The sequence below is a fragment of the Ochotona princeps genome, chromosome 10 (genome assembly GCF_030435755.1).
Source record: "Ochotona princeps isolate mOchPri1 chromosome 10, mOchPri1.hap1, whole genome shotgun sequence".
NCBI classification, from domain to species: Eukaryota; Metazoa; Chordata; class Mammalia; order Lagomorpha; family Ochotonidae; genus Ochotona; species Ochotona princeps.
The window spans coordinates 42,930,765-42,955,750 of record NC_080841.1 but is presented as its reverse complement, the minus strand read 5'-3'; the positions used below and the strand labels follow the sequence as shown (position 1 = coordinate 42,955,750).

The 24,986-nt window shown below is 44.0% G+C and overlaps 1 protein-coding gene across 1 annotated transcript; it reads right to left on the bottom strand.

Moving 5' to 3' along the window:
- Positions 1-1,079: 1,079 nt before the first annotated feature.
- On the bottom strand, positions 1,080-8,429 carry LOC101529659 (cytochrome c oxidase assembly factor 6 homolog). Its single transcript, XM_004578868.4, has 3 exons — positions 8,211-8,429; positions 7,535-7,683; positions 1,080-1,369 (listed from the first exon to the last, which is right to left on the bottom strand). The coding sequence occupies exons 2-3, from the start codon at positions 7,676-7,678 to the stop codon at positions 1,274-1,276; spliced, it is 240 nt and encodes a 79-aa protein (XP_004578925.2). The 5' UTR covers positions 7,679-7,683; positions 8,211-8,429; the 3' UTR covers positions 1,080-1,273.
- Between the last annotated feature and the right edge of the window lie 16,557 nt (positions 8,430-24,986).

The window sequence follows — 24,986 nt, the reverse complement described above, 5'->3', positions numbered from 1 at the left end:
AGCCAGGAGCTTCTTCCAGGTTTCTCAGGCACCATCTTGGGTACAGGATCCCAAGGCCATGGGCCATCCTCTACTGCTTTCCCAGGCCACAAGCAGGGAGCTGGATGGGAAGTGGAGCAACTGGGACATGAACCAGCGCCCATATGGGATCCTAGCACGGCAAGGCGAGAATTTAGCCACTGGGCCATTACATCAGGACTGGTTCACTTCCCAAATGGTTTTAGTAGCCACGTCTGGAATGGGCTAAAGCCAGGGTACAGGAAGTGGATCACAAGACTTTATTACTCTGAAGATGGAATGTGGGTCACAAGTTGGAGCTTCACCTCTTCTGCCACAATGCAGGCCCCTTCTACAAATTTTTCAAGTTAATTTGTTAGAATTTATGAAGAAGTTTGGGGAGGGGGAGCTCCACTATAGCTGTAGAGCAAGCCAGGGTGAGTTTATAGCTTAACAATATTAAGTCTTCTAATTCATATATATAGTATCTTTCCCCATTTAGAGCTTCTATTTTGAGTGTCCTTGTTGTTAGCCTATAACATGCATATACTGATTGGAGGGGGTAGGGGAGTGCTACTGTAAACAATAGTTTTAGACTTCAGACCCCTTTGTTCACTGGTATACAGGAATGTGGTTTTCACTGTGTGTGCTGGCCTATTTCCTATGACCTCCTTATGACCTTATTATTTGCAAGAGCTTTTCTGTTCATTGGTATTTTCTACAGACAATCCCATCAACTTCAGTCACTACCATTTTATTTCTAAAGGCTTTTTTTTTAATTAAACCACTACTAGATACTCATTGCTCATCATTAACAATATTAGCTGCAGTATTTTTATCAGTAGCTTTTATTATTTTGCCAATTCTCAATTTTTAAGTTCAGCCTCTTCCTTGCAACTCAATTGGTAATTCCTGTATTACAGTGCTACTTCCCTGGAATACAGCCCCTGTCTATCCCTGTTAGAAATGTTTGCCTACTACTCACCCTCTCATATCACCAAAATAAAAAGTTCATGTGTTTTTATAATAAGATTTATTTTTTTCCTTAAAATGTGTATTTCTTCTTAAGTTAAAACAAAGCATACTTCATGCCATTTTATTTCAGTTCTTCAGTTTGAGTACTGGGATCTTCTGGTACTTGATGATTTTAGCTATTGTTACATATAGGAACATACGGTGTTTGCCATGATGCAAACTACTGTTGTCCCATAGTCAAGAGAGCATCTGTGGATGTCTGGAAAATGTCTTCAACCCTTTTGAACAGTTCAGAAACAGCCTAGGAGTTTGTAGCTGATTGTGAAGGCTGGAACTGTCCTGCTTCAAACTTTTCCTTGAATTTTAAGTAATCTCTCCTTTTATCAAAATATTTGATCTGTTGAGAGAAAAAAAAAAGATTGAAATAAGGGCAAGTTACACAAGTTAAAATAGGAAAAGCATAGACCAGGGATCTCTATTCTAGAACATCTGAATGGTGAAGACACTTGAAGAGTGAATCTCTGAGGAGGGAGGCGACAGACCAGTGAGCTCTGAGCCTTTTGGGTTACAGATCTTACTGAGAATGAGTAACCCAGGAACCATCTCTGTGGGAAACAGAGCTGTGTGCACACAGGTGAGGCTTGCCCTAAGTTCAAACTTAACGATACTGAATTATGCTACTAAGTAGTTCAGCAAGGCACAAATCCTCAACTGTAATGTAAATTAAAAATGTTATCTCAAAAACAAAAGGAAGAGAAGGCAAAAGGGAATATCATTATAATTTTAGAATTTTATCTGTGAACTACACTGAATTTGTAAAAATTTAAATATATAAAAACATGCTCAAGAAATAGAAAAAACACAAAAAGATACAAGATTGTTTTTCTTATTAACTCCTAGTTCAACACCTTGTATGACTTACCAACCAACAACTTTTACCAAGTGTGTCTCACATAGACACAAGTTTAAGCAGGCAGGCAGTTTAAAATTATATTTAAGAGCCATGAGTAACTGATGGAAAAACTTCAGTGAATTAGGACCTGTGTCGCCACCGCTCTGGCCGCCCTGCAGCGACACTAAAAACGCCGAGTCATATTCTTGGAGGTCCGGGAAAAACTGGCAAAAGCGGCTGCGTTTTAAAACCTTTTCTTCGCTGCTCCTGTCCCCGTCTGTCTAAGCTTTCCTACCCGCTTCTTCACCACCCTTCCTCCCGTTTTCCACCACCCTTCTTCCCAATTCTTCCTGTTTCTGTATTCCCCCCGCAAGGGCCACCAGAATGTCATGAACCAAAAAGGAGAGAGACAAAACCAAAAAGAGAGGGCGAACCAAAAAAAGGCGTTTATTGTCGAAAGCGCGCTGCTTATATACAGTTCTTCCACCAATCACTTCTGTCCGTGGTCCACAGGGCGCTATCTGCTAGGCCAGCAATCGCAGCGAGGGAGATTTAGCCTATCCTTGTGACTTCCTGCCTGCCCACTGGCGGGACAAGTCCCGCCTCCTGCCACTCGGCCAGCCGCCATCTTGAAGCCCCTCATCCATGTGGGGTCGGCTGCTCCCCCACAGAACTGGCTTTATTTTTATTTCTAGCCCCAAATCCTGACAGAGTAAAATGGTGAAGTAGAAAAATGCTCTGTGCCAGGCCAGGAGAATCCTACCTGAACTGCTGTGTGGCAGAGCAAGAATGGAGCCCCACACATTTCACTCCCCTTTTTAAAAAGCCTACCTTCAGAGCTGAGGCTCAAGTCCTTAAATGGGGCTTCTGCCCTGTCCCATATGTAGCCGGCATAACAGACACGTGAAACCCAAAGCTGGAAGCAGAGTGAGCCTTGCTCCCCGCAATTCTTGCAGCAGGGGAGTGTCCTGCTGGAACCCTTCTCTTAGGGACTTCTGCTTTCTCATTCCCCAGAAAACTCTGGCTAAAATCAGATGATCAGAAATGGGCTCTTTGAAGTTTTATCTTTGAGAATAGAAGAGCCCAAGTCTGCCTAGGAGATCTAAAGCAATTTCACACTGAGAAGTGGCCTTGATCTCCAACTCAAATGCAGGACTTCAAAGAAGATGTATGTGAATGCGTCATTCAGTCTTTAACTTAGGGTCTACTGGCTAAATCCTTCCCTTGCAACTGCTGGGATCCCATATGGGTACCAGTTGCATGTCCCAGCTGCTCCACTTCCCATGCAGCTCCCTGCTTGTGGCCTGGGAAAGCCCAGAGCCTTGGGACCCTCCACCTGTGTGTGAGACCTGGAAGAGGCTCCTGGTTTCGGATCAGCTTAGCTCTGGCTGTTGCAGCCACTTGGGGAGTAAATCAGCAGATGGAAGATCCTTCTCTCTCTATCTCTTTCTGAATATCTGCTTTTGCAATAAAAAAAATAAATCTTTAAAAACAAACAAAATATAATCAATCCTTAGCTTCACAGAAGACAGGACCCTGGGCCCGCTGCTCCGTCTGGAGCCAAGGATGAGCAGCCCCCTCCTCTGAGGCTGTGAGGAGGCTGATTCAGCAGCTTCCAGGGTGGCTAGGACCCACGCTGGCCCTCCAACAGACGCAGGCGCCCCAAGTGGCAGCTTAACCCACTGCACCAGGGGCTTAACCCTCTTGCTCAGGGCTTTCTAGATACCCTATTTAAACTTACAAAAAACTGGTATGTTCTCTATCCCTGCACTCTTGTATTATTTTTCATATCACTTATCACCATTTATTATCTTTTTACTTCCACACTAAAATGTGTGTTACCTGAGGGCTGAGCACTGTATGTATTTTCTTTGCTATATTTTTCTATGACACATAATTAGTAAAGTATCTGTGGACTGAATGGACAGGATCTGGACTGGAAAATGGTGAGGGACGGAAGACAGCACAGGGGAACAATCAACTGTGTCTGAGAGGTTTCCCATGCCATCATCCAAACAGGCAGGTCCTGCATTCCTGGATGTTCAAGAAACAGTCCTTTCACAAACAATCTGCATTGGTTATTTTCTTGTTAAGAGGCAAACATGAGGTTTCTACTCCACAATCAGTAATGTGCACATTTTCATAGATCTTTTTCTCACAATGATATCCACAAGAACTAATGGGATCTGGAAGCAAACTCCTGAGTTTCAATCCTGGCTCTATGCTCACACATGACTTCATTTCAATGCGTCTGTATCCCTGTCTGCCTATAAAACTGGCTAAGAGAATTCTGGAAGAGAGAAATGTGCTATGTGACGTACTTCCAGGGCTTGGAGTAGATTCTGGCATAAAGTAAGGGCTCCATAAATGCTAGCTGTGACGGGGACACTATGACCTGGACAGGGTAGGTCTTCATGGCATGGCACGCAGCCTGCCCAAGACGGGGAGATACACAGGCATCAAACCAACCTGGTGGCTGCTAAACTCTGACACAGAGAAGCTGTCCTTGGAAGCAGAGTGTGGGGAGACTGAGGTTAGGTTAAAGAGGTGATAGCACGGAACAATTTCAACAATCATATCACCTACCAGAATCCTCCATGGAGCCAGGGCCCTTTAATTACTTGTTTATTTTAAATTGGAAAGACAGTTTTACAGAGAGGAGACAAAAAGATTTTTCAACTGCTAGTTCAATTCCCCAAATAGCAATCAATGTCCAGAATTAAGCCAATCCAAAGTTGGGAACCAGGAGCTTCTTCCAGGTCTCCCATGTGGGTCTCCCAAAGACTTGGGTCATTTTCCACTGCTTTCCCAGGCCACAAGCAGAGAGCTGGAGTGGAAGTGGAGCAGCCAGGACTCCAGCCCACATCCATATGGGAAACAGGCACTTGGAAGCGGATTAGCCAGGTGAATCCACTGTGCTGGCCCGACCAGAGCCCCTTGAAGGGGAGGTGGGCCCCATGTACAGAAATTCATTGGACCTGAATCAGAATCTAGATCCCGCTTGGCAAAATGTCCCTGTGCTTCTGATGTGCAAACCAAGGAAACTAGCAACTAGGTTGTCCAAAGACAGATGTTATGGTAACAAGGTTCTCCTGGGAAAATGCGGGGTGGTTTGTGAGAACTGAGGGAAGGGGGTGGGGGGAGGAACCTGCCAACATCCCAGCCTTAACCGAGTTCTTCCGCACCTGCACCGACCCCACCGAGAGCACCAAGTTCTTCCTTGGGCTCAGTCCAACTTTGCTCTGCATAGCCATGGGTCTAGGAGGGCAAAGCACGAAGACACATTTAACGTAAGTCCCAACTCCGACAAGTCCCATCTACTTCCTGCCGCAGGAGGTGCTCTCAATGCATCAGCCTAACAGGAATGCACACAGATGTACATTTCTCTAACTCGCGTCTAATTCAATCACAGTCCACATTTCCAAGTTACACATCAAGTCATATATTTAATCCTTATACAGGGCCCAGAGCAGTAGCCTAATGGCTGAATTCCTCGCCTTGCATGCATCGGGATCCCATAAGTGCACTGGTTCGTATCCTGGATGCTCTATTTCCCTTCCACTTCTCTGCTTGTGACCTAGGAAAGCAATAGAGAACGGGCCAAAGCTTTGGGACCCTGCACCTACGTGGCAGACCTGGAAAAAGCTGTCAGCTCAGTTCCTGCCATTGCGACCACTTGGGGAGTGAACCAGTGGACACAAGATCTTTCTCTTTGTCTCCTTCTCTCTGTAAATCTGACTTTCCAATAAAAATAAATAAGAGTAAAGCTTTTAAAAATCCTTATAGCAGGGCTAGTGGAGTGGTGCAGTGCCAGAAACTGCTGCTTGTGGTATCAGCATCCCAATGGGTTCTGGTTCAAGTCCTGTCTGCTCCACTTTGGATCCAGCTTCCTGCTAATGCTCTTGGGCAGCAGTGAAAGATGGTTCAAGTGCTTGGGTCCCTGCACCCCTATATGGGAGATACAGAAGAAGCTCCTGGCTCCTGACTGGTTTGGACCAGTCCTGGCTGTTCTGATCATCTGGGAGTAAACCAGTGGATAGAATCTATCTGTCACTCTTGCTTTTCAACTAAAAAAAAAAAAAAAAAAAAAAAAAACTTTTAAGATTTACTTATTTTGATTGGAAAGTCAAATATACAGAGAGGAAGATCTTCTGTCCACTGATTCACACCCCAAGCGGCTGCAAGGGCAGGAGCTGAGCTGATCCAAAGTCAGGAGCCAGGAACTTCTTCCGGGGCTCCCAAGAGGGTGCAGGGTCCCAAGGCTTTGGGCCGTCCTCGACTGCTTTCCCAGGCCACAAGCAGGGAGCTGGATGGGAAGCAGGGCTGCTGAGACACAAACCAGTGTCTATGTGGGTTTCTGGTGCATGCAAGGCGAGGACTTCAGCCACTAGGCTATGGTGCCAGGCACAACTAAAATATTTTTAAACAAAATCTTTACCACAAATAGATGAAGAATTTCTGCAATAACAATCCCCATTCACTGCATTCACCTCTAGGTCAGCCCAACCAAATGCTCCTCACACCCTCCTCAGACCCTCTGGTTGCTCACAGCCTCAGCTGACTGACTCAAGAACTTCGGTGTTAGATGGTAAAAACTCTAAAATCATTTCACCTCTAAAGTTAACTCTTCACAAGCTACATAGCATACCTTGGAGCAGCATGATATAATCAAAAAGTACAAATCCAGGTGCAAATCTTTCCCATCAGCCAGTCGGCCTGACCTGAAATTTCAGTTCGGCGACTTGGTAGCACAGGGCATGTTACTGCAATGCTCCGAGAGTCAGCCATATTCTCTGTAACAAGGTACGCCACTTCGAAAGACGAGGTCACAAGCATTGGCCACAGAGGAGCCCCCTAGCCTCTAGCTCCTACAGCCCAGTGCAATGGCTCAACAGGCTGATCCTCTCCCTTCAAGTATCAGCATCTCACACGGCCATCAGTTTGTATTCTGGCTGCTCCACTTCCCATCCAGCTCCCTGCTTGTGGCCCGGGAAAGCAGTCGAGGATGGCCCAAAGCCTTGGGACCCTGCACCTGTGGGGTAGATTCAGAAGAAGCTCCCGGCTCCTGGCTTTGGGTCTGCTCAGTTCCAGCCCTGCAGGTGTCCGGGGAGTGAACCAGTGAACAGAAGACCTTTTTCTTCGTGCCTCTTCTTCTCTTCCCAGTAACAATACATAAATCTTTCAAAAACAAAACCCTCAGCAACCCGTCCTGATCCCTCCTCTCTGAGGCCAGGCAAAGCAGAGCATGAGCCGTTCAGCTCCACCACATGAGCCTTTTAGTTCTTCTCCCGAGCAAGCCTTTATTTATGGTGTGGGCACTTCCGTGATTTTGAGAAAGCAGTGTTTCTGACACCAACGCTAAGCACATACACACCCGGCAACTCCTGTGCGAGGTTAGAGGGAGGTATTAACCCTCCAGAAGATTCCAGAAGCAAGCTGGGGTGTTGTTTTGCTTTGTTTGTTATCATTCATATGTTTGTTTTGTCTTCAAGGAACTTAAAGGCACTCGGTGACATTCTTCAAAGGGTAGCCTGATCCACACGCATGAACTAAGCCTGGGTTGCCATACAAGAATGGACTAAACTGCGGTGGGGTCGGCCTGCAGAGGCTGCCGTCCACACTGCGAGCTCGGGGTACTTAAACAGAGCACAGAGCCATCAGGGCACTCACCCACTGTTGGGGACAACTGGACTCAAAGGTGCTCCTTAGCTTCTGGCACTGGGAGGCATCTTCCGTGTGCTCATCCAAGCACTTCCAGTAGGCGTCGCGGGCTCCCCAGCAAGCCTGCCTTTCCTTCATAGACGGGGCCGCCATTCCTCCTAGGGACAGAACACGCCACATGAACCACTAGGAAGAGAAAGCTACTGTCTCGCCCGCCTTCCTTTATGCTTCGGGATTTTCAGGAAGCCACTGTCCACCGGTCCACTTAGGAGAAGCAACTTGGCAGGTGCAGCTCATTCCTGCGCTGCAGAAATGGACTCACCAACACGCAGGACGTGCCTGAGCTCACCTGCTGCAACGACCTCTCCCCGCCCCCACAGCACCACGTCCTTACTCGGGTCCAGTCCCACCCAGCTCTGAGCGACCACAGCCCGGGAGGCCGTGGCAAGGCCACGCAAGAGTCAGGGAAGCGGTGTTAGGAAGGGGGTCCCCTCTCGCACTCGGACAGCGGTTCCTCATCGGGACTGCACGGTCCACTTTACAAACGTCTGTGCAGGGACACAATTCCTAAACAGCCCCACGAGTGCTCGCCACCGCGTTCTGCCTGCGGTCTCGGGGGATCAGGAAACCAACTCCGGGGCCCATCGTCCACGCGCCCCCAGCCCGGGCCCGCCCGCAAGCCGACCTCTCCGCCCGCCCGGGCCTGGATTCCCACGGAGGAGAGGGTCACGCTGCCCGACAGCCAGAGGCAGAGGCTGGCAGGCCAAGTCCTGCCGCCGAGCAAGGTCGCTTCCCTGGCTCGGGCTTCAGCGGCCCCCAGTGTAGACCTCAGCAACCGCGAAACACTAGGCGCGCGGCAAACCCGCCGGGCTGCTACGGACCCTTCCGGGCAGCCGTTCGGCGTCTCAGGGAGGGCGGGACTTCCGGCTGTGGGTGGTTTTTTTTTTTTTTTTTTTTTTTTTCTTAAACCTGTAGGGGTGACTCTGGCCGGCCCTACCCCGGGACACAGAGGCGGTTACCAGGTCCTGAGAGCCGCGGGTGAGCCACGGTCATGCGCAGAGCCGCCTTGGCCCTAAAGTGTTGCTCTCTGCCCCCACAGTGTCTCTCTGCCCCCACAGTGAGTCTCTCTGCCCCCATAGTGTCTCTCTGCCCCCACAGGGTGTCTCTGCCCCACAGTGCGTCTCTGCCTCACAGTGAGTCTCTCTGCCCCCACAATGTGTCTCTGTCCCCACAGTGTCTCTTTGCCCCCACAGTGCGTCTCTCTGCCCCCACAATGTGTCTCTGTCCCCACAGTGTCTCTCTGCCCCCACAGTGAGTCTCTCTGCCCCCATGGTGTCTCTCTGCCCCCACAGGGTGTCTCTGCCCCACAGTGCGTCTCTGCCCCACAGTGCGTCTCTCTGCCCCCACAATGTGTCTCTGTCCCCACAGTGTCTCTTTGCCCCCACAGTGCGTCTCTCTGCCCCCACAGTGTCTCTCTGCCCCCGCAGTTTGGCCCCTCACCGCCTGTGAGACTTTCACTCAGCGTGCGGGCCCTGCCAGACCAGGAGGTACACGGAGCATGTGAGGGCCGAGGTGGCCAAACCCCCTCTCTTTCGTAGGTGATAAGACAGGAATGAAACGGCCCCAAAAAGAAGCGGTGAAATCCCAGAAGTGCCTGGGCTGAGAACCCAGATAAGTGCCCGCGGTAATGGAGAAAGTATATATTACTGTTTTAATATCACCCTGTGCCTCTTTTTTACCCTCCACCCCAATGCCAGCATTAGTTTTCCAAGGAGTGAAAACTACCTTCGAAAAGCTACTGTTTGTTCACTCCTCAGCACAACCTGTTAGAAGTGACTGTGGATGTAAGTCAGTTGCTGGTGTTCGGTCCTACACTAGCCACCTGCTCCTTCATCTAGTGTTAAAGTGCCAGCAAGCTGCTTGTACAGCTGCGGGCAGCTTACAGCCGTGTACTCCCTGCTGGGGTTTGGCCGTTCCCTAATTCAACAAGTCACAAACTCTCAAGGTGAAGCCAGCTAATACCACGCTTGGGTTGTACTGCATGCGGAGTATTTCCACAGTGGGCAATGGACTGTAATGGAAGATTGGGTTAGCTTACCCGAGCCACCCTCTGTTACAACACTATGACCTTGAGGTCAGTTTATATAAACAGTGTATCTTTTAAATTATGACTGATGGAATGTGTACTAGTTATGAGACAGTCTTAGAAAACTTTGGCTTTTAGAAAGAAATGGATTTTATTTCCATGCACTTATAATGATAAATGTCTGTGAAAGTGAAATTAGAATTACAAATACATTATCATGTTGGAGATTTCAACGGCCTTTCTCAGTAACTGTTGAGCAAGAAAAAATAAGGATGGGAAAAGTTAAATAACATCATTTAAAAACTTGTAAATGTGTGATATGTAAATACCACAGCCAAGATCAGTATACATTTTTGAAAACAAATATGACACACCCCCAAATCAACCACATACTTCGTTATAAAGCAGCTCTCAACAAATTTTAAGTATTGAAATGATCCAGCACATTTTTTTTTTGCTGCACTGCGTTTTTACCAGAAGTTAATAAGCTAGAAATGTAATCACTAGTAATAATATTTTGAGTGAACAAGAAATTACAAAAACTATAATTGTGGAATGAAAGTTGTACCCAAGGATATTTATAGCTCTGAGGAAAACATTTATAGCTATTAGAAAAGAGACTGAAAGCTTGTCAACTTATGAAATTGAGAAAAGGAGAGCAAATAAATCTAAAACAAGTAGGACAGAAATAATAACTGAAGTGTATGGGATGGGAAAGCAAAACAGGGGTGCTGGGGCCAGCCCTGTGGGCCTGGGCGAGCCAGCTGTGTGCCCTGCCTGCTGGTTCTGTGAGCAGGTAGGAGCAGGTGGCCACGTGGAATCACCCGTGGTGGGATCATTCTCACTATGGAAGGAAATATGTTTATCTTGTAAAGTAAGCATGTATGTGTTAGGAAGTAAGCTTGTACATACAAAGTGGTATTTAAGGTTAAAAAAAAAACCCAGAAGTTGATTCTTTTGGGAAAAATACAATAAAATTCATGAACAGCTGACCAGATTAAGCAATAGAGAGGTGCTAAGGATCTATATCAGTAATGGACATTGTATATATTGTCCACATCAAAATGGTTATGGGATCTCACAAACGATTGAATGCAAGTAAAATGCAGATGAATGTGTAAATTCCAAGCAAACTGAGGAACTGACCAGAGAACAGAGATTATGATAGTCCTAAACCATGAAGTGATTTCACTCAGTGATAAAGAATCTTTGTACTCATTCAGATACGACTCCACCGGCAAATTCCTCATTTCATTCTTACTACGTAAGACTATCATAGCTTCTTACAAATCCCTTAACTTCTGAAATGCTGAACTCTTTAAAATTTATTTTGTGAAAAACACAACTTCGAAGTGACATAATGTTCTTTGTTCTTAAGTGTCAGATGCTGCTGCTGCTTTGTTGTATTAATGTATTTGATTCTCAAGTCCGGTTTTGTTAAGTGTTGGTTAATACGTTTATAATGTTCTGTGGTATGTTTCCAATATCTGAAAAAGTCTGGGGATAGGTATTTGGCCTAGCCACTAGGATGCCAGCCAGAGCATCCATGTTCCGTACCAGAGTATTGACACCCAGTTCTCCTAACAGTAGCATCCTGCCAGTGCAGTCGCTGAGATGCAGTGCTGAGGATTCAGGTAATTGAGCTCCTGCCACCCACAATGGGAGGCCTGGATGGAGTTTCCAGCTCTTGGCTGGAGCCTGGCCCGGCCCTAGGTTGTTGCAGCATTTGGGGAATGAACCAGTAGAGGGGAGCCTTCTTGGTCTGGCTGCTATCTCTGTCTGCATGTCAAATAAGTAAACCTAATAGAAAGTCTAGTTCCAAGGATTTCAGATGGATTATATGGACTGTATTTAAAAAACACATTTATGACTTTGCAGCTAAGAAGCTTTTTTGTTTTTTTTTTGTTTTGTTTTTTAAAGGAAATATTTACAGAGAGAAGGAGAGACAGAAAGAAAGAGAGACAGAAAGATTTTCCATCCACTGGCTCCTTCCCCAGATGGCCACAATGGCTGGAGCTGGACCATCTGAGGCCAGGAACCAGGCGCTTTCTCCAGGTCTCCCACGGGGGTACAGGGTCCCAAGGCTTTCGGCCATCCTCTGCTGCTTTCCCAGGCCACAAGCAGGGAACTGGATAGGAAGTGGAGCAGCCAGGACAAGAAATTGGGCACCTATGGGATTGTGGTGCTTGAATGGGGAGGATTAGCCCATTGAGCCATAGTGCTGGGCTCAAGTGTTTATTTTTTACATTTATTTTTATTTGAAAAATAAATTCTACAAATAGAGAGACAAAGAGGTCTTTCAGCCACTGGTTCATTCCACAAATGAATGCAATAGCAGGAGCGGGACCAATCAGGAGCCAGGAATTTCTTTCCATTTCTCCCATGTGGATATAGGAGCCACAGGACTTGACCTGTCCTCCTGCTTTCCCAGGCCCTTAGCACAGAGCAGTATGGAAAGTGGAACAGCCGGGATAGAAACTGTGCCCGAAAGGGATGTCAGCATTGCAAGTCAAGGATTAACCTACTATACCACCATGCCAGCCCCCTAGAAGTTTTTTCAGCCATAAAAGAAAAAAAACCAATACATGCAGCTATCTAAAAATGTAAGAATTTTCTTTACCAGACACCATCATGAAGTGAGTGGAAAAGTAAAATCACACTGTGGGAGAAGTTAGAAAGACCAACAACAGTTCATACCCAGAATCTTTTCTTTTTTAAGATTTATTTTTCTTTTTATTGGAAAGGCAGATATACAGAGAAGAGGAAAGACAGAGAGGAAGGTCTTCCATCCGATGGTTCACTCCCCAAAGAGCTGCAACGGCTGGAGCTGAGCTAATCTGAAGCCAGGAGCCAGGAGCCAGGAGCTTCTTCCGGGTCTCCATCATGGATGCAGGGTCCCAAGGCTTTGGGCCATCCTCAGCTGCTTTCTCAAGCCACAGGCAAGGAGCTGAATGGGAAGTGGGCCTGCTAGGATTAGAACCTGTACCCATATGGGATCCAGCATATTCAAGGCAAGGATTTTAGTCGCTATGCTATCATGCCAGGTCCAGTACCCAGAATCTTTAATGAGCATCTACAAATCGGTAAGAAATGGCCTAAGCTTAAAAAATGGTCAAAGGCTTAAATGGCTACAGCACCAAAGAAGAAATGCAAAATGAGTGACACGTGAAAGTATCAATATCATTATTCATAAACATGCAATAGAAAGAGCATAAGAACCATAATGCACTTCTATTAGACACCACCACATCAAAGGGAAAAGTCTGACAGTGATCAGTTTTAACAAGGGTGAAGAAGCAAGGTGAGTCTGCACACACTGATGGTAGCATAGGTTTAAGTGATCACCTTGGGAGACTGGCATGTAACAAAACTGAAGACTCCACAGTGCAATAGAATCTGCATGTGTGTGTTTTGTAATAGCTAAACCTGAACATACAATAAAAGAATGGATAGATTATGTTATCATCATATCATGAATATGATATTGCATAAAAATGTTACCCCCATGGTGAGTTGCTGCATTGGCTGAAAAAAAGCAAGTCAACCAAAGGAAAAACAGAATATTTCTTCTTATATAACATAAAACCCAATTACACATTTAGGATACATGCATAGATAGTCAGAAAAACAAAGAAATGACTACTACAAGTGTTTATTTCTCTTTAGGGAGACGGAGGTGATGTGACCAGAGGGCTGCATGAGGAGATCGTGAGGTGAGGATCATATTCTACTTCTGAGCCTTGATATTTGCTTTATCATTACTCTTCAAATTAGACGTGTTGGTTTTATCCATATTTCTGAATGAATATCTCAGATATTTTAAACAAAATGAAAGATTTGCCTTAGAAAGTTCATCTTTAATAGTATTGATTCACAGGAAGGTGAAAATAATGGCCATGCAGAATGTTTGCTATAAAATAACTACATTTTTAATAACTTTGGCATTTTACATGCTCTTCAAGATCCACAGTCTCTAGGGCTGGATGCCAGCTGTGCTGCTAAGCAATCCCTATGGGTCTGTGGGCACCCTGAAGGGTGGACAAGCAGAACACTACCAGAGATCTAGTGAGCTACAGACCTGTTCCCCCTTGCCCTGGAGGAAGAGGCCTGTGGTTTATCAGGTGGTGAACACCAAATTAACCAACAGAAGCCATAGCCGAGTAGAATTTTTGAGGTTTTGGTAAGAACAAAGCAAATCCAGGGTGACAGTTGCAAAACTGCATAGCCACCTTATAAAATCCTGAAGATGGCGGATACATAGAAGAACCTGGATGCCCTAAGATGACTGCCCACATACTGTTTTGACACAAAGAGGGTGGAATCTCCTAACCTATGTTTGGAGCAGAGAGGAGGCGAAAAGAAGTCAGGATGAAGAGGAGAAAGACATTTTGTGCTGGATTCTGCCAGCCAGAGGAAATTTCGGTGTGGGTGTTCCCCAGTCTGAATTTAAGTACATCTTCAAACCACTGTTGGGAGGGTGGGGGCGGGGAGACCAGGGTGGAGAAGGGGCAGGGCCAGACAGACCCAGTTGCACTGACAACGTATGTGTTGTTTTTCTGTCACTGCCCACAGACTTTTATTTATAATCTGTACTGCTTTACAAAGCAGTTAGCACAGACACCTACTCAGGGACACAAACAGGACGAAGATTCTGTCAACTTCAGTAGTGCCACCAGGATCTTTCTGAATTCCTTTTACACCTGTTGACCCGTTGCCTTTTCCTCCTTTCAAGTATGCTGCAAGATGCTATTTTCCTTTCTGTTTCTCTGCATTCTGTTTTCCTTGGTGAATTGATTCCACTCCTGTACCTTCATTCTGTTAGACAGACTGTGATTTGTCCTTTAAAGAGCCTTGTGTCAGTTTGCTCTTTGCAAGTCCCCAGTCGACATCTCTACTTGTTTATCTTGTCATTGCTTCAGCAAGTTCCAAACCGGACTCATGTGTTCCCTCTCCCAGAACAGCTTGTCTTGTAAACTCTTCCCCTTTCATCTCTCCATTCCATACCTTTATTCCTTAGAATCACATTTTCCAACTTTTGGAGCCCAAGATGCAGACATTTAAGTTTAAAACTTCCGCCTCCTCATAAAACTTGTGCTCCAGCATCTGTTAAGAAGAGATAAAAAGTGAGAAGGGAGAACATGCATAGATCACCGTTGACAAAGCTGACTGTTACTGGGATGGATTTGTGTAGACAGGTACCTGAAGAACTTTGGTTCAGAATAATGGTGACTTCATTTGACATTTTAATACCTAGAATTTTAATTATTGAAATAGTAACTGATCATTAACAAAAACAAAAACCAAAAAAAACTGTTGTCGTAAGGTACTATAAAAATATAGTTCCTTGAGTGGCTTGTTGTTAAATCATTTTGAAATATGTAAGTAGCTTTTTGTTTGTTTTCTTAGATGTGCTGTACCTTAGTAGGAATTTTAGCAAGGTGATGGTTTTTTTGCGTTTAAATGTCTGCCTTAATCATGACAATAAAAACTATTCTTTGTAGTCACTCATACCACAAGTTTGTTGTTTGCCAGTTAGAAACCTTCTAATCAGTAGACACTTGGAATAAAAGCAGTAGAGATGACTACATCCTGACTCAAAGTCCCCAGGTTTAAATCCTGGCTCTACACTGAAGTCCAGCATCCTGCTAATGTCAACCCTGGGAGGCGGCAGTGATGGCTTCAGTAGTTAGCTGGATCCATCCTACGCATGTGAGTTCCAGGATCCTGGATTTTGCCTGGCCCGGGCTGTTGCAGCCATCTGTGGAGTTAAGCAGCAGATGGGGGAGCTCCTCGGACTTCAAAATATATAACATGAAATGCTTTCTAATCCTTCTCCATGACTCTTGTTCTGCACCTACATAGCCAATTTATTTTGCAGACATTCAAGCCTCTACACAGTGATATCCACTGTGTTAGGCCTTGGGAGTCACGACACGGAAGGCTGGATCCTAGCCCTTGAGACACCCACTCTAGTGGAGGACAGGAGGACAGAGGCCGGTTTATCCTCTGCAAAGGCAGTAAGAGCTCTCGTAGAAGCATGCACCAGATAGACCAGGAACCTGGAATAGGAATTTGCCCAAAGAAATCATGAAGGGGAAAAGAGGAAGTAACTTCTCAGTCTTAATAGGTCTGAGAATCAGAGGAGGTTAATCAACTTCCAGGGAGGAAGATGTGTTGTTTCTGGGACAGTAAATGATAATTTAATCTTCTGTAGGCCATTATAAGATACATTAAAGCAATTCTTTAAGAATGCAATGACTGGGGCACACATAGAATGCTGACTGCCCATGTCTGCTACTAGAATTGTTCTGTCTTGTGGACAGCTTGATATTGGCTCTGTGATGCTTACAGTCAACTACAAGCCTTAAACCTAGTGAGGGATTTAATCCATCCAATTCTCCCAAAGTTTGTGTGTGTGTGTGCTGGGTGTAAACGGGTGTTCACACTTATCATTGATTTATTCCAGAAATGTTTTTAGTACTATTTATTTATTTGAGAGAAACAGATTTATCTTGCATCTTCTGGCTCAGTCTACAAACACCAACAGCAGGCAGGCATGGATCCTTTCTGACTCCAGTATCTATGTAACTGTGTCACATAATACAATGTAATTAATGAAGTTAAATAATAATAAAAAAAATAAAAATAAAAATAAAAGAAAAAAAATAATAAAAGTTAAAAAATAAAAACGTGAAAAAAAAAATATACACAGCCCTAGTCACATCTCTACAAGTGACTGCCTTCTGGGTTGATAGTTATTCCGCATCTTCGGGCTATGCTGATCCAATGACATAGTAACCATTGTAATAGTATCTAGTCAACAATAAGACCAGGTACTATTGCTTATTGGCTATGTAATGAATACCTCTATTGACATTAATTACTTACTCCATTTGTTACACCAAAGAATTGAGGTTATTGGCACCTCCAAACCTTCCTGTCTTAGGCAGTTGAATCAGCATTCTGTTCCTTGAAAGCTGATTGAAAAACAAAGAAAGACTGGGCTTCATCACACAGATGCTTCATGAATCCTTCAGGCAAATATAACCTTCTTTAATATTTCATCAGTTAATAGACACTTAGAAAATGCAGATTAAATACAGACTTCATTCTTGCTGTGTATTGAGGTAACTTGAAAACTTTTAAGTGAAGCACAGGAGAATAGTGAAATAGCTTTCTCTTACCCAAGAAATGTGATTTTTTTTGTTTGTTTTTGGCCTAACTGGACTTGAATTTTCTGAAAATTTCAAAATAATCTGACAGCACCAGTATAACACCCAGGCAATAGAACAGGTTTCTATGGAAATCCACTAGTCTGTCTTAAACACCTTTAATTTAATGGTATAAAAGGACATCATCTCTGGAACATTGAAGCTTGTTACTAAGTGAAACTTCTCAGTTACAATGGTTAGTCATTTATGCCTACATCTGTTAATGCAAATAATTGCTTTCTCTGTGTGAATAATTGCTATAGCTAATATTCTGTTTCTCTCATCCTCATACAACAGACTTCCAACTCCTAAGTGTGTTTTGATACCTATTGCAGAGAAATCAAATATATGTGTTTGCTAAGTGTGCTATCCAATTTTGCATTACATTCAATGAGTTATCAGATTTTCTCCTCTTCTTACCAGAGGGACCAGTAAACGAATCCCAAACCTAGGCCAGTATCCTGTAATCTGTTGTTCCATGAATCTTAATCCTTTCGGGACTCAAATGAAGCCCTGGTTGTGTAACAAGGTAGCTCCTTAGTGAACCCTGAGTTTGATTGTGCCTCCAGCCCAGCAGGTTGTTCACAGGATCTGCTCAGATATCAGCCTCTGTGGGCGCACTTTCAAATTGGCAAGTGCCTCAGGAGAAAAGGCGTTGGAAGAAAATCCATCTGGATTTTTCTTTTCTCTGGGAAAGTTGTTGACGTTTTGGTGTGCAGTAAGTAGGTTGCGTTGAAATTAATTTGTCAGCTGTTGCTGGAGTTGATTTTTTCTTGTTCTTTTTTAGTTATAATTGACACATTAAGATAAGAAGGAATAGGTGTATGGCTTGATGTCTGTTTACATGTGATTAGGAATTAGATCCTGATATAGAATGTTCCCATCATTCTAGAATGTTCGTTATGCCTTCTCTCCACCAGTACCCTCCTCCCTCCAAAGGAAGCCAGTATTTTGACTTCTGACAGTTTGGATTATTAGCTTAGTCTGTGCAATAAGTGAAATAGTATAGTAGGTCTGTATTTTTTAATGTGCCCATTTTCTGTGGTTTAATAGTATCTTATTAGAGTTTAATTTTTTTTCTGATGACAGTGATGGTAATCCCCTTCATATATGATTTTGGACTTTTGTGTGTGGAGGTTTTTTTTTTATAAAATGCCTTCTATTGAAGTTTTTCTTGGCAATTTTAAGAAAACTGAATTATTTTTCTTACTGTTTTGTAAAAATTCTTCCCCATTTGCAAGTCCTTTGATAGATATGTGGTATCTATTTTTTTCTTATGTTGATGTTTTGCCTTTTCATTTTTTAACAATGCCTTTACTTATTTTTAATACCTGATGAACTGTCATTGTCCTCAATAATAGACAAAGGTCAATTTTGAAGTCTATGGGCAAGTTGTCCCAGAACCTAGACGAGCTTCCTCAGTGCTGTGATCCTGCACCTTGCAGGAGCAAGTGCGGGTCTGGCACACTCAGGTGAGCAGTGGGAAAAGGCCGCAGGACAAGCTTTCTTGTCTGCATGAAGTCAGCTGCTGTGCACTGGTTGCTGGGAAGGGACAGCTCGCTCTCCTGAGGGTGAGGTCTCCCCTGGGGAGTGCCGCAGACCCTCCTCTTGGGGCGCTGGGTCCTGTGACTCCCAGGTGGCAGTTTGCTCTATTCACTCTGTTCTATGGCTGCATTGTTTCCTTTTAAAAAGAGAAAGTCCAACAAGTCAAGACCTTGTCACTCAGCATCTCAACTCTCATTTGACTTGGGAGAATTGCACTTTTCGTTTTTCCTTCCTGTTCTTTTTCTTCTTGCTTATGTTTATCTTCTGCTTTTTCTTGTGTTTCTCTTGACATTTTGAGGAACTGTGCTGCTCCCTTCTTCATCAGGGGTAGAATCCTCCAGGGACTGTTTTAACTGCTGGATCCTTACATCCTTTTTGTGTCTTTTAATCTCCCATGGGATGTCACACAGGGGATCTCATGTGCTGCTCTGAACTGTTCTAACTTCCAGCTACCTCTGATAAAGACAGGACAATCTTTACCACCCATTGTGTGACCTTTGCAGTGCCAATACCACATAACTTTTACTTCTTGGGCCTGACACAATGGCTCAGTGGTTAAAGTCCTCACCTTGCATGCACCAGCATCCAGTATGGGTGCCAGTTCATGTTCTGGCTGTTTCATTTCCCATCCAGCTGTCTGCCTAGGAAAGCAGTAGAGAGTGGTCCAAAGCCTTGAGACCCTGTTTCCACATGGGAGACCTGAAAAAAGCACCTGGCTCCTGGCTTCAGGGCAGCCACTTGGGGGAATAAGCCATGTTCCTTTCTTTTCTTTTCTTTTCTTTTCTTTTCTTTTCTTTTCTTTTCTTTTCTTTTCTTTTCTTTTCTTTTCTTTTCTTTTCTTTTCTTTTCTTTTCTTTTCTTCTCCTAGCAATGACTTAGCAGCCGCTCTTGGTATTTTTCTTTGTCCTCTTCTAAGAAAAGCCCTTTTTTTCTGTTGGTTGACCCTCGTGCCAGTTTTCTCACATTATGCGGCTGTGCATCTGTTGACCCATCTCCAGTGATCATGTGCCTGGATCTTCAAGGAGGAATTTAAAAGTGTGACATCTTCCTGTACATTGTTAAGACAGAATCTGGCCATTTGCAAATATTCTGTGTCTGATTGATCTGATCTAAAATTTCACATGGGGTAGTATATAGTAGGTTAAGTCATGACTTAGGATATGCATATCCCATACCAGATGGCCTGGTTCAAGTCCTGGTTCCCCCACTTGCAAAGAAGCTTCCTGGTGATACATTCTTGGAAGTAGCAAATGATGGGTCAGATGGCTTTTGTCCCCCATGTGGAGTTCCAGGCTGGAGGCTTCAGCCAGGCCCAGCCAGACCCAGCCTTGGCTATTGCAGGCATACATTTGGGGAGTAAATCAGTGAATGGAAGATCCCTCTGTCACTTTGCCTTTCAAGTAGATGAAAATAAAGTTCAGAAAGTGGTCAGTAAATTTAAAAGTATTAGAAAACTGATGTTTCACATATTCTTTAAAAAGTATAAAAAAATAAAAGTGCATATAAAAATAAGAGTATTAAAATATACCTATTTTTTATTTCCTTGATTCCTTTAGTTTTAAGACAATTGCAAATTAAAAGAATACATTTTAGTATGAAATGCATTCAGTCATCAGTAATATTTTCCGTATCAACCAAAATTTGTACTCAGCAAACAAGACTACTACTCTGTACAGTTTTCCTTTTCAACACGAGTCTTCCCAGGGATCACGTGGGAAAGCACTGAAGTAATTCAGCTTTCCTTGTTTGTCTTACTCTCTCTCTGCTATGCTTGCCTTACCTGCTATTAAAACGGAGCACCATGCAGTTCTACAGGGATCGGTAAAGCTAAGGCCATGGATAGCCAGGATTCTGATCCAGTCTAAACAGGAGGGCCAGCAGAGACTGGGCACGGCAGGGACTGACCAATACGGGGAGTTCTTGAACTGATGTTTTTATTGAAGGAAATGCTTATTAAAGAATAAGTAAGTAACATGTGTGGATTTGATGTATGAATATGTATTTATGCTATTGTATATATACATGCTACTTCCAAAAGTTTGTGGAAATCTTTTTGCCCCAAAATAAACTTAACTCTTGAAAATTATGTGTTGTATTTATTTGAAGAGCATGCATAAACATACAGAGAGAGAGAGAGGGAGGAAGGAACAGGCAAAGAGATCTCCTTTGTTCTGGTACATTCCTTGCATGCCCACAGCAGTTAGGGCTGATGCTGTGGGCAGAGACTTATCCTATTATGCCATGTCACCAGCCCCCAAATATTTTCCCATGAGCTTTTTTTTTTAAAAAAAATCTATTTAAAAATACTTATTTATTGTTATTGGAAAGGCAGATTTACAGAGAGAAGGGGTGACCGAGAGAAAGATCTTCCCACCTGCTGGTTTATTCCCCTAGCAGCCACAACTGCCAGAGCTGAGCTGATCCACAACCAGGAGACAAGATTCTTCTGGGTCTCCTGCATGGGCACAGCATCTCAAGGCTTTGTGTTGTCCTCTGCTTTCCCAGGCCACAGGCAGGGAGCTGGATGGGAAGTGGAGCAGCCAGGCCACGAACCAGCAGCCATATGGAATGCTGGTGCTTGCGTGAAGAGAATTGGCCAGTTATCATGCTGGCCTTCTCCCATGAGATTTTTTTTAACTACCTTGGTATTTATGTGTGCCAGTATATACCCACGTGGGAGATATTGCACATACATATTTAAAACTTTACAGATCATGCATCCCTTTTAGTCTGTACTGAATTTCTGCTCCCATTATCTTCATCCATGCTTTATGCTTTTAGGAATTTCCCATTGAAATAAGGCAACAAGAGGAAAGTGTACAGACTCACTTAACGTAAGTTTCACATGCACAAGAGCCTTCAAAAAGTAATGAAGATCTCAAGACCCACTTACCTTCTAAAAAGGACAAATAGTGAGTTGTCACATGTTACCTGGACTAACACGAGGAAGTGGCAGGAGTGAGTGATTTGGCAAAACTCTGTACAGAACTCTTTTGGCCTCAACTTTTTGTTGATGAAGAAAGTAATACTGTCCTTCTGGTACAGGGAACATTTCAGTATGGAAGCATCATCTTTTGTTTTATAAGAAACAGAAGATGGGGAGAGTCCAAGTACCTATGAAACTGTGTCACATAATACAATGTAATTGATGAATTAAAAATAATAAATAAAGAAAAAAATAAAGAAAAAAAAGAAACAGAAGAAGGTTCAGGTGATGTTTTTTGATGTGCTGTTTCTCTAGTGCCTCTGTCTCTTAAAATAGTCGAGAAGGCTGGGCACCACCTGTTTGAGGTGGAGCAACACCAAATGGAGAGCAGCAAAACCTGGAGGGGTCAATATATTCTTAGCCCCTTCCCTCATGCTCAGGCCTGGTGCTACCTGGGCTATGGACATAGCTGCCAGAACTCTACATCTCCCATCAATTTCCTTTAAAAACAAAACCTCATGGATACCAATGTGTAGAAACACAGTGGACACCAAAGACTAAGTCACAGGACCATGGATGTGGTGAAATTTGAGGCAAACTGCCAGAACTTCTACTCAAAGACATGCAATGTGTTAGAAGCAGCTGTTTAATTGGTAGTTCTCTGAAGTGTTGAAGGTTCGTTATTTTCATCTGTTTGCTCTTAATGAGAAAGAAGCCTGCTTCTTGTTCTTTCTTCACAATAGGGACCTCTTCTAGGAGGAAATCAAGCAGTAACCCAGGAGACAATGCTTACATGCACTGGATCGAAGCACAGTGTTTGTGTTGCTGATAAATATTTCATGTCACCAGCATCAAAGGCTCCAGAGAGTGAGGATCTGGCAAGTGCATCTAGGAGCTCTGTTCCGCTGTAAGCTCACCTGCAGCATCTGTAGTGTGGTATTCCGTTTTTTTCTTCCCTTCCGGCCCCTAACCCTTGCCTGTTTTCAAAGACATTTCCATTAGTGGAGCGGCGTCTTTAGCTGTGTTCATGAGCCCTTGCTCAATCGATTGCCTTCATTTTCAGGACACTTTCCATTTTCTGAAAAACCTTCAGACTGAGCATCTGCAAGCACGGAGGTGCATTTTTTTTTTTTTCTGAGATGGGCAGGATGTGGGAATAATGCATTAAGGAGGAAGTGGGGAGTTTGTTTCTGCATATATTAGTTTGAGATACCTTTTGGATAGGGGATGTTAAGCCATTAGGCTCATGACTCTGGAACTAAAGAGATATCAGGCATAGAGCTGTAAACCTGGGATTTGTGACTCTTCTAGTGACTGCTAAAGCCAAGTTTGTCAATTGAGCAGTGTATTCTACACAAGCAGCTTTTGGTGGATAGCAGTTGTAACTATTAGTTAATAGACATGGATGAAGTTGTTTCTGTGTAAAGCTGTAAGTTAAGCTGCCTCCTCTGACATTAAACGCCTTTCTGCTGCTCCCAGTTACCTAGAGTCCTCTTATCATTGTAGGTCCAGCACCCCACCCTTCTCCCACTTCAGCACCTCAAAACTGTGATGTATTGGTGTATTGCTCAACCAATAATCTCTCCAAACCCCTGCTCACAAAGGGTCTTTTTTTCTACAGAACACTGGCTTTGGGTGTGGCCACAGGATTTGCTTTGGCTAAGGGCATACATGTGCAGGCAACTTCATATATTCTTGGATGGTTTGACATGTTTCTTTCCCACAGATGACCCATCACAAAGCATCATCCTCCTTGGCTATGGAACAAACATACATGGGCAGACCTGAGCCCAATCTGGTGCCCATCCCAGACAGATCCTCATCTACAGCAGAGCTACTCACATGTGCCTAGCCTGTCAGCCACAATGTGATCACCTGCGGGCCAGTGGACACAAACTTGTTCTTATGAGTTGCTGAATGCCAGGTGATTTTCAAATGCAGCACAATTGTGATGATAGCTGATAAAAATGCTCTGGGTATTAGTGTCCATCAAATCCACATGCTGAAATTCCCATCCCCAGAGTGATGGTATTAAGAGGTCTTTTGGAGGTGATTGTGTCCTGAGGGTATAACCTCCTAGAATAGGATAAGTGTTCTTGTAAAAAGACTTTGGACAACTCTCCAGCACATTTGGCCATGTGTGGATATGAAAAGATGGCAATATGCAACTCAGATGAGAGCTGTCACTAGAGCCCAACCATGCTGGCACCTTGACTTCAGACTTCCCCATCTTTTTTGTACTATGAGAAGTGCATTTTTGGTGAGTATAAGTTACCTAATCTGTACTTTGTTACAGCAGGTGGAATTGACAAGGGCAGCTAAGAGCTGGCCCATGTCCCATTCTCTCTCTACCAGGAGCATGCTAAGTAACTGATCACTTAAACCAAATTATGGTTAATAAATTAGTGTGAGCTGCATGGGTTCCATGTATGGCTCTTTCATTTAGTTATTGTGAGTCTCAAATAGGGCTTTCTGGAGATGGTAAGGTATGCCTGAAAAGAAGGGCTATAAATGACCAAGATGGTAAAAGAGGAGGTGTGGATATGTACCCCCAAAGTAGCTCCCAGGAATCCTTTCTGCTTCCCCAACTTAGAGAGGTGTTCAGAGGTAGAAAAGTTAAACAGTAGAATCACAATTTCTGCTATTTCTTACTGCTGGTGCGCTAAAGTTGCAACTGTTGAACGTTGATTGTAATCAGTAGAACCTACAAAGCAATGCATTATGGTAAAACTCATGATGAAGAATCATTTGAAGTTTAAGTTTTCAACATTAAATATTTTAATAACTTGCCAGATGCATACATGACTATGATGGACTGGTATAGATGTACTGATGAATACTAAATATGTGGAGTCATTGACATGTGGAGTTTTTGTTAAAAAAGATTTATTATTTTTTGATTAGAAAGGAGTCACTCCGCCATAAGCTGTTGGTCTCGTGCTCCTTTTTTATTGCAGATATACAGAGAAGAGGAGAGACAGGGAGGAAGATCTTCCATCTGTTGCTTCACTCCCCAGACAGCCTCAATGGCTGGTGTTGCGCCTATCCGAAGCCAGGAGCCCGGAGCCTCTTCTGGGTCTCCCACGTGGGTGCAGGGTCCCAAGGCTTTGGGCTGACCTTGACTGCTTTCCCAGGCCACAAGCAGGGAGCTGGATTGCAAGTGGGGCTGCCGGGATTAGAACCAGCACCCATATGGGATCCAAGCACATGCAAGAAGACTTTGGCTGCTAGGCTACCGCGCCAGGACCAACATGAGTTTTTAATGTACCCAGGAGCTTTAGAATTGATTTCTTTATCATAAGTGAAGTGCAAAATAACCTGGCAATGGCATTAAAAAGCCTTAAGGTTCCCTATGATTGAGCTATTTGAAAATATGTAGTGTTTCCTGCAAACATCTATTATTAATTATGAGGTTAATAAAATCATCCACATAATATACATTTCTGAGTTCCCATAAAAGTTAAAAGAATTTCTATTTTTACTTTTGGCTTTTCTGCTGGCTGGTCTCTTTCTGCCAGACCTCGGACAGAGAACCAAAATGGCCTTCTTATCGACTCTTTGCTATTTGTGTTATCGCTCGCGTGATTGATCTGGTTGCTTCTCTCTTTTGAAAGCAGCCTGCTCTCTGCTCCATTAGCTCACTGCCTGAGCTACGGCGCCTGTGCACAGTCCCAGATGGGACTGCAGCTCCAG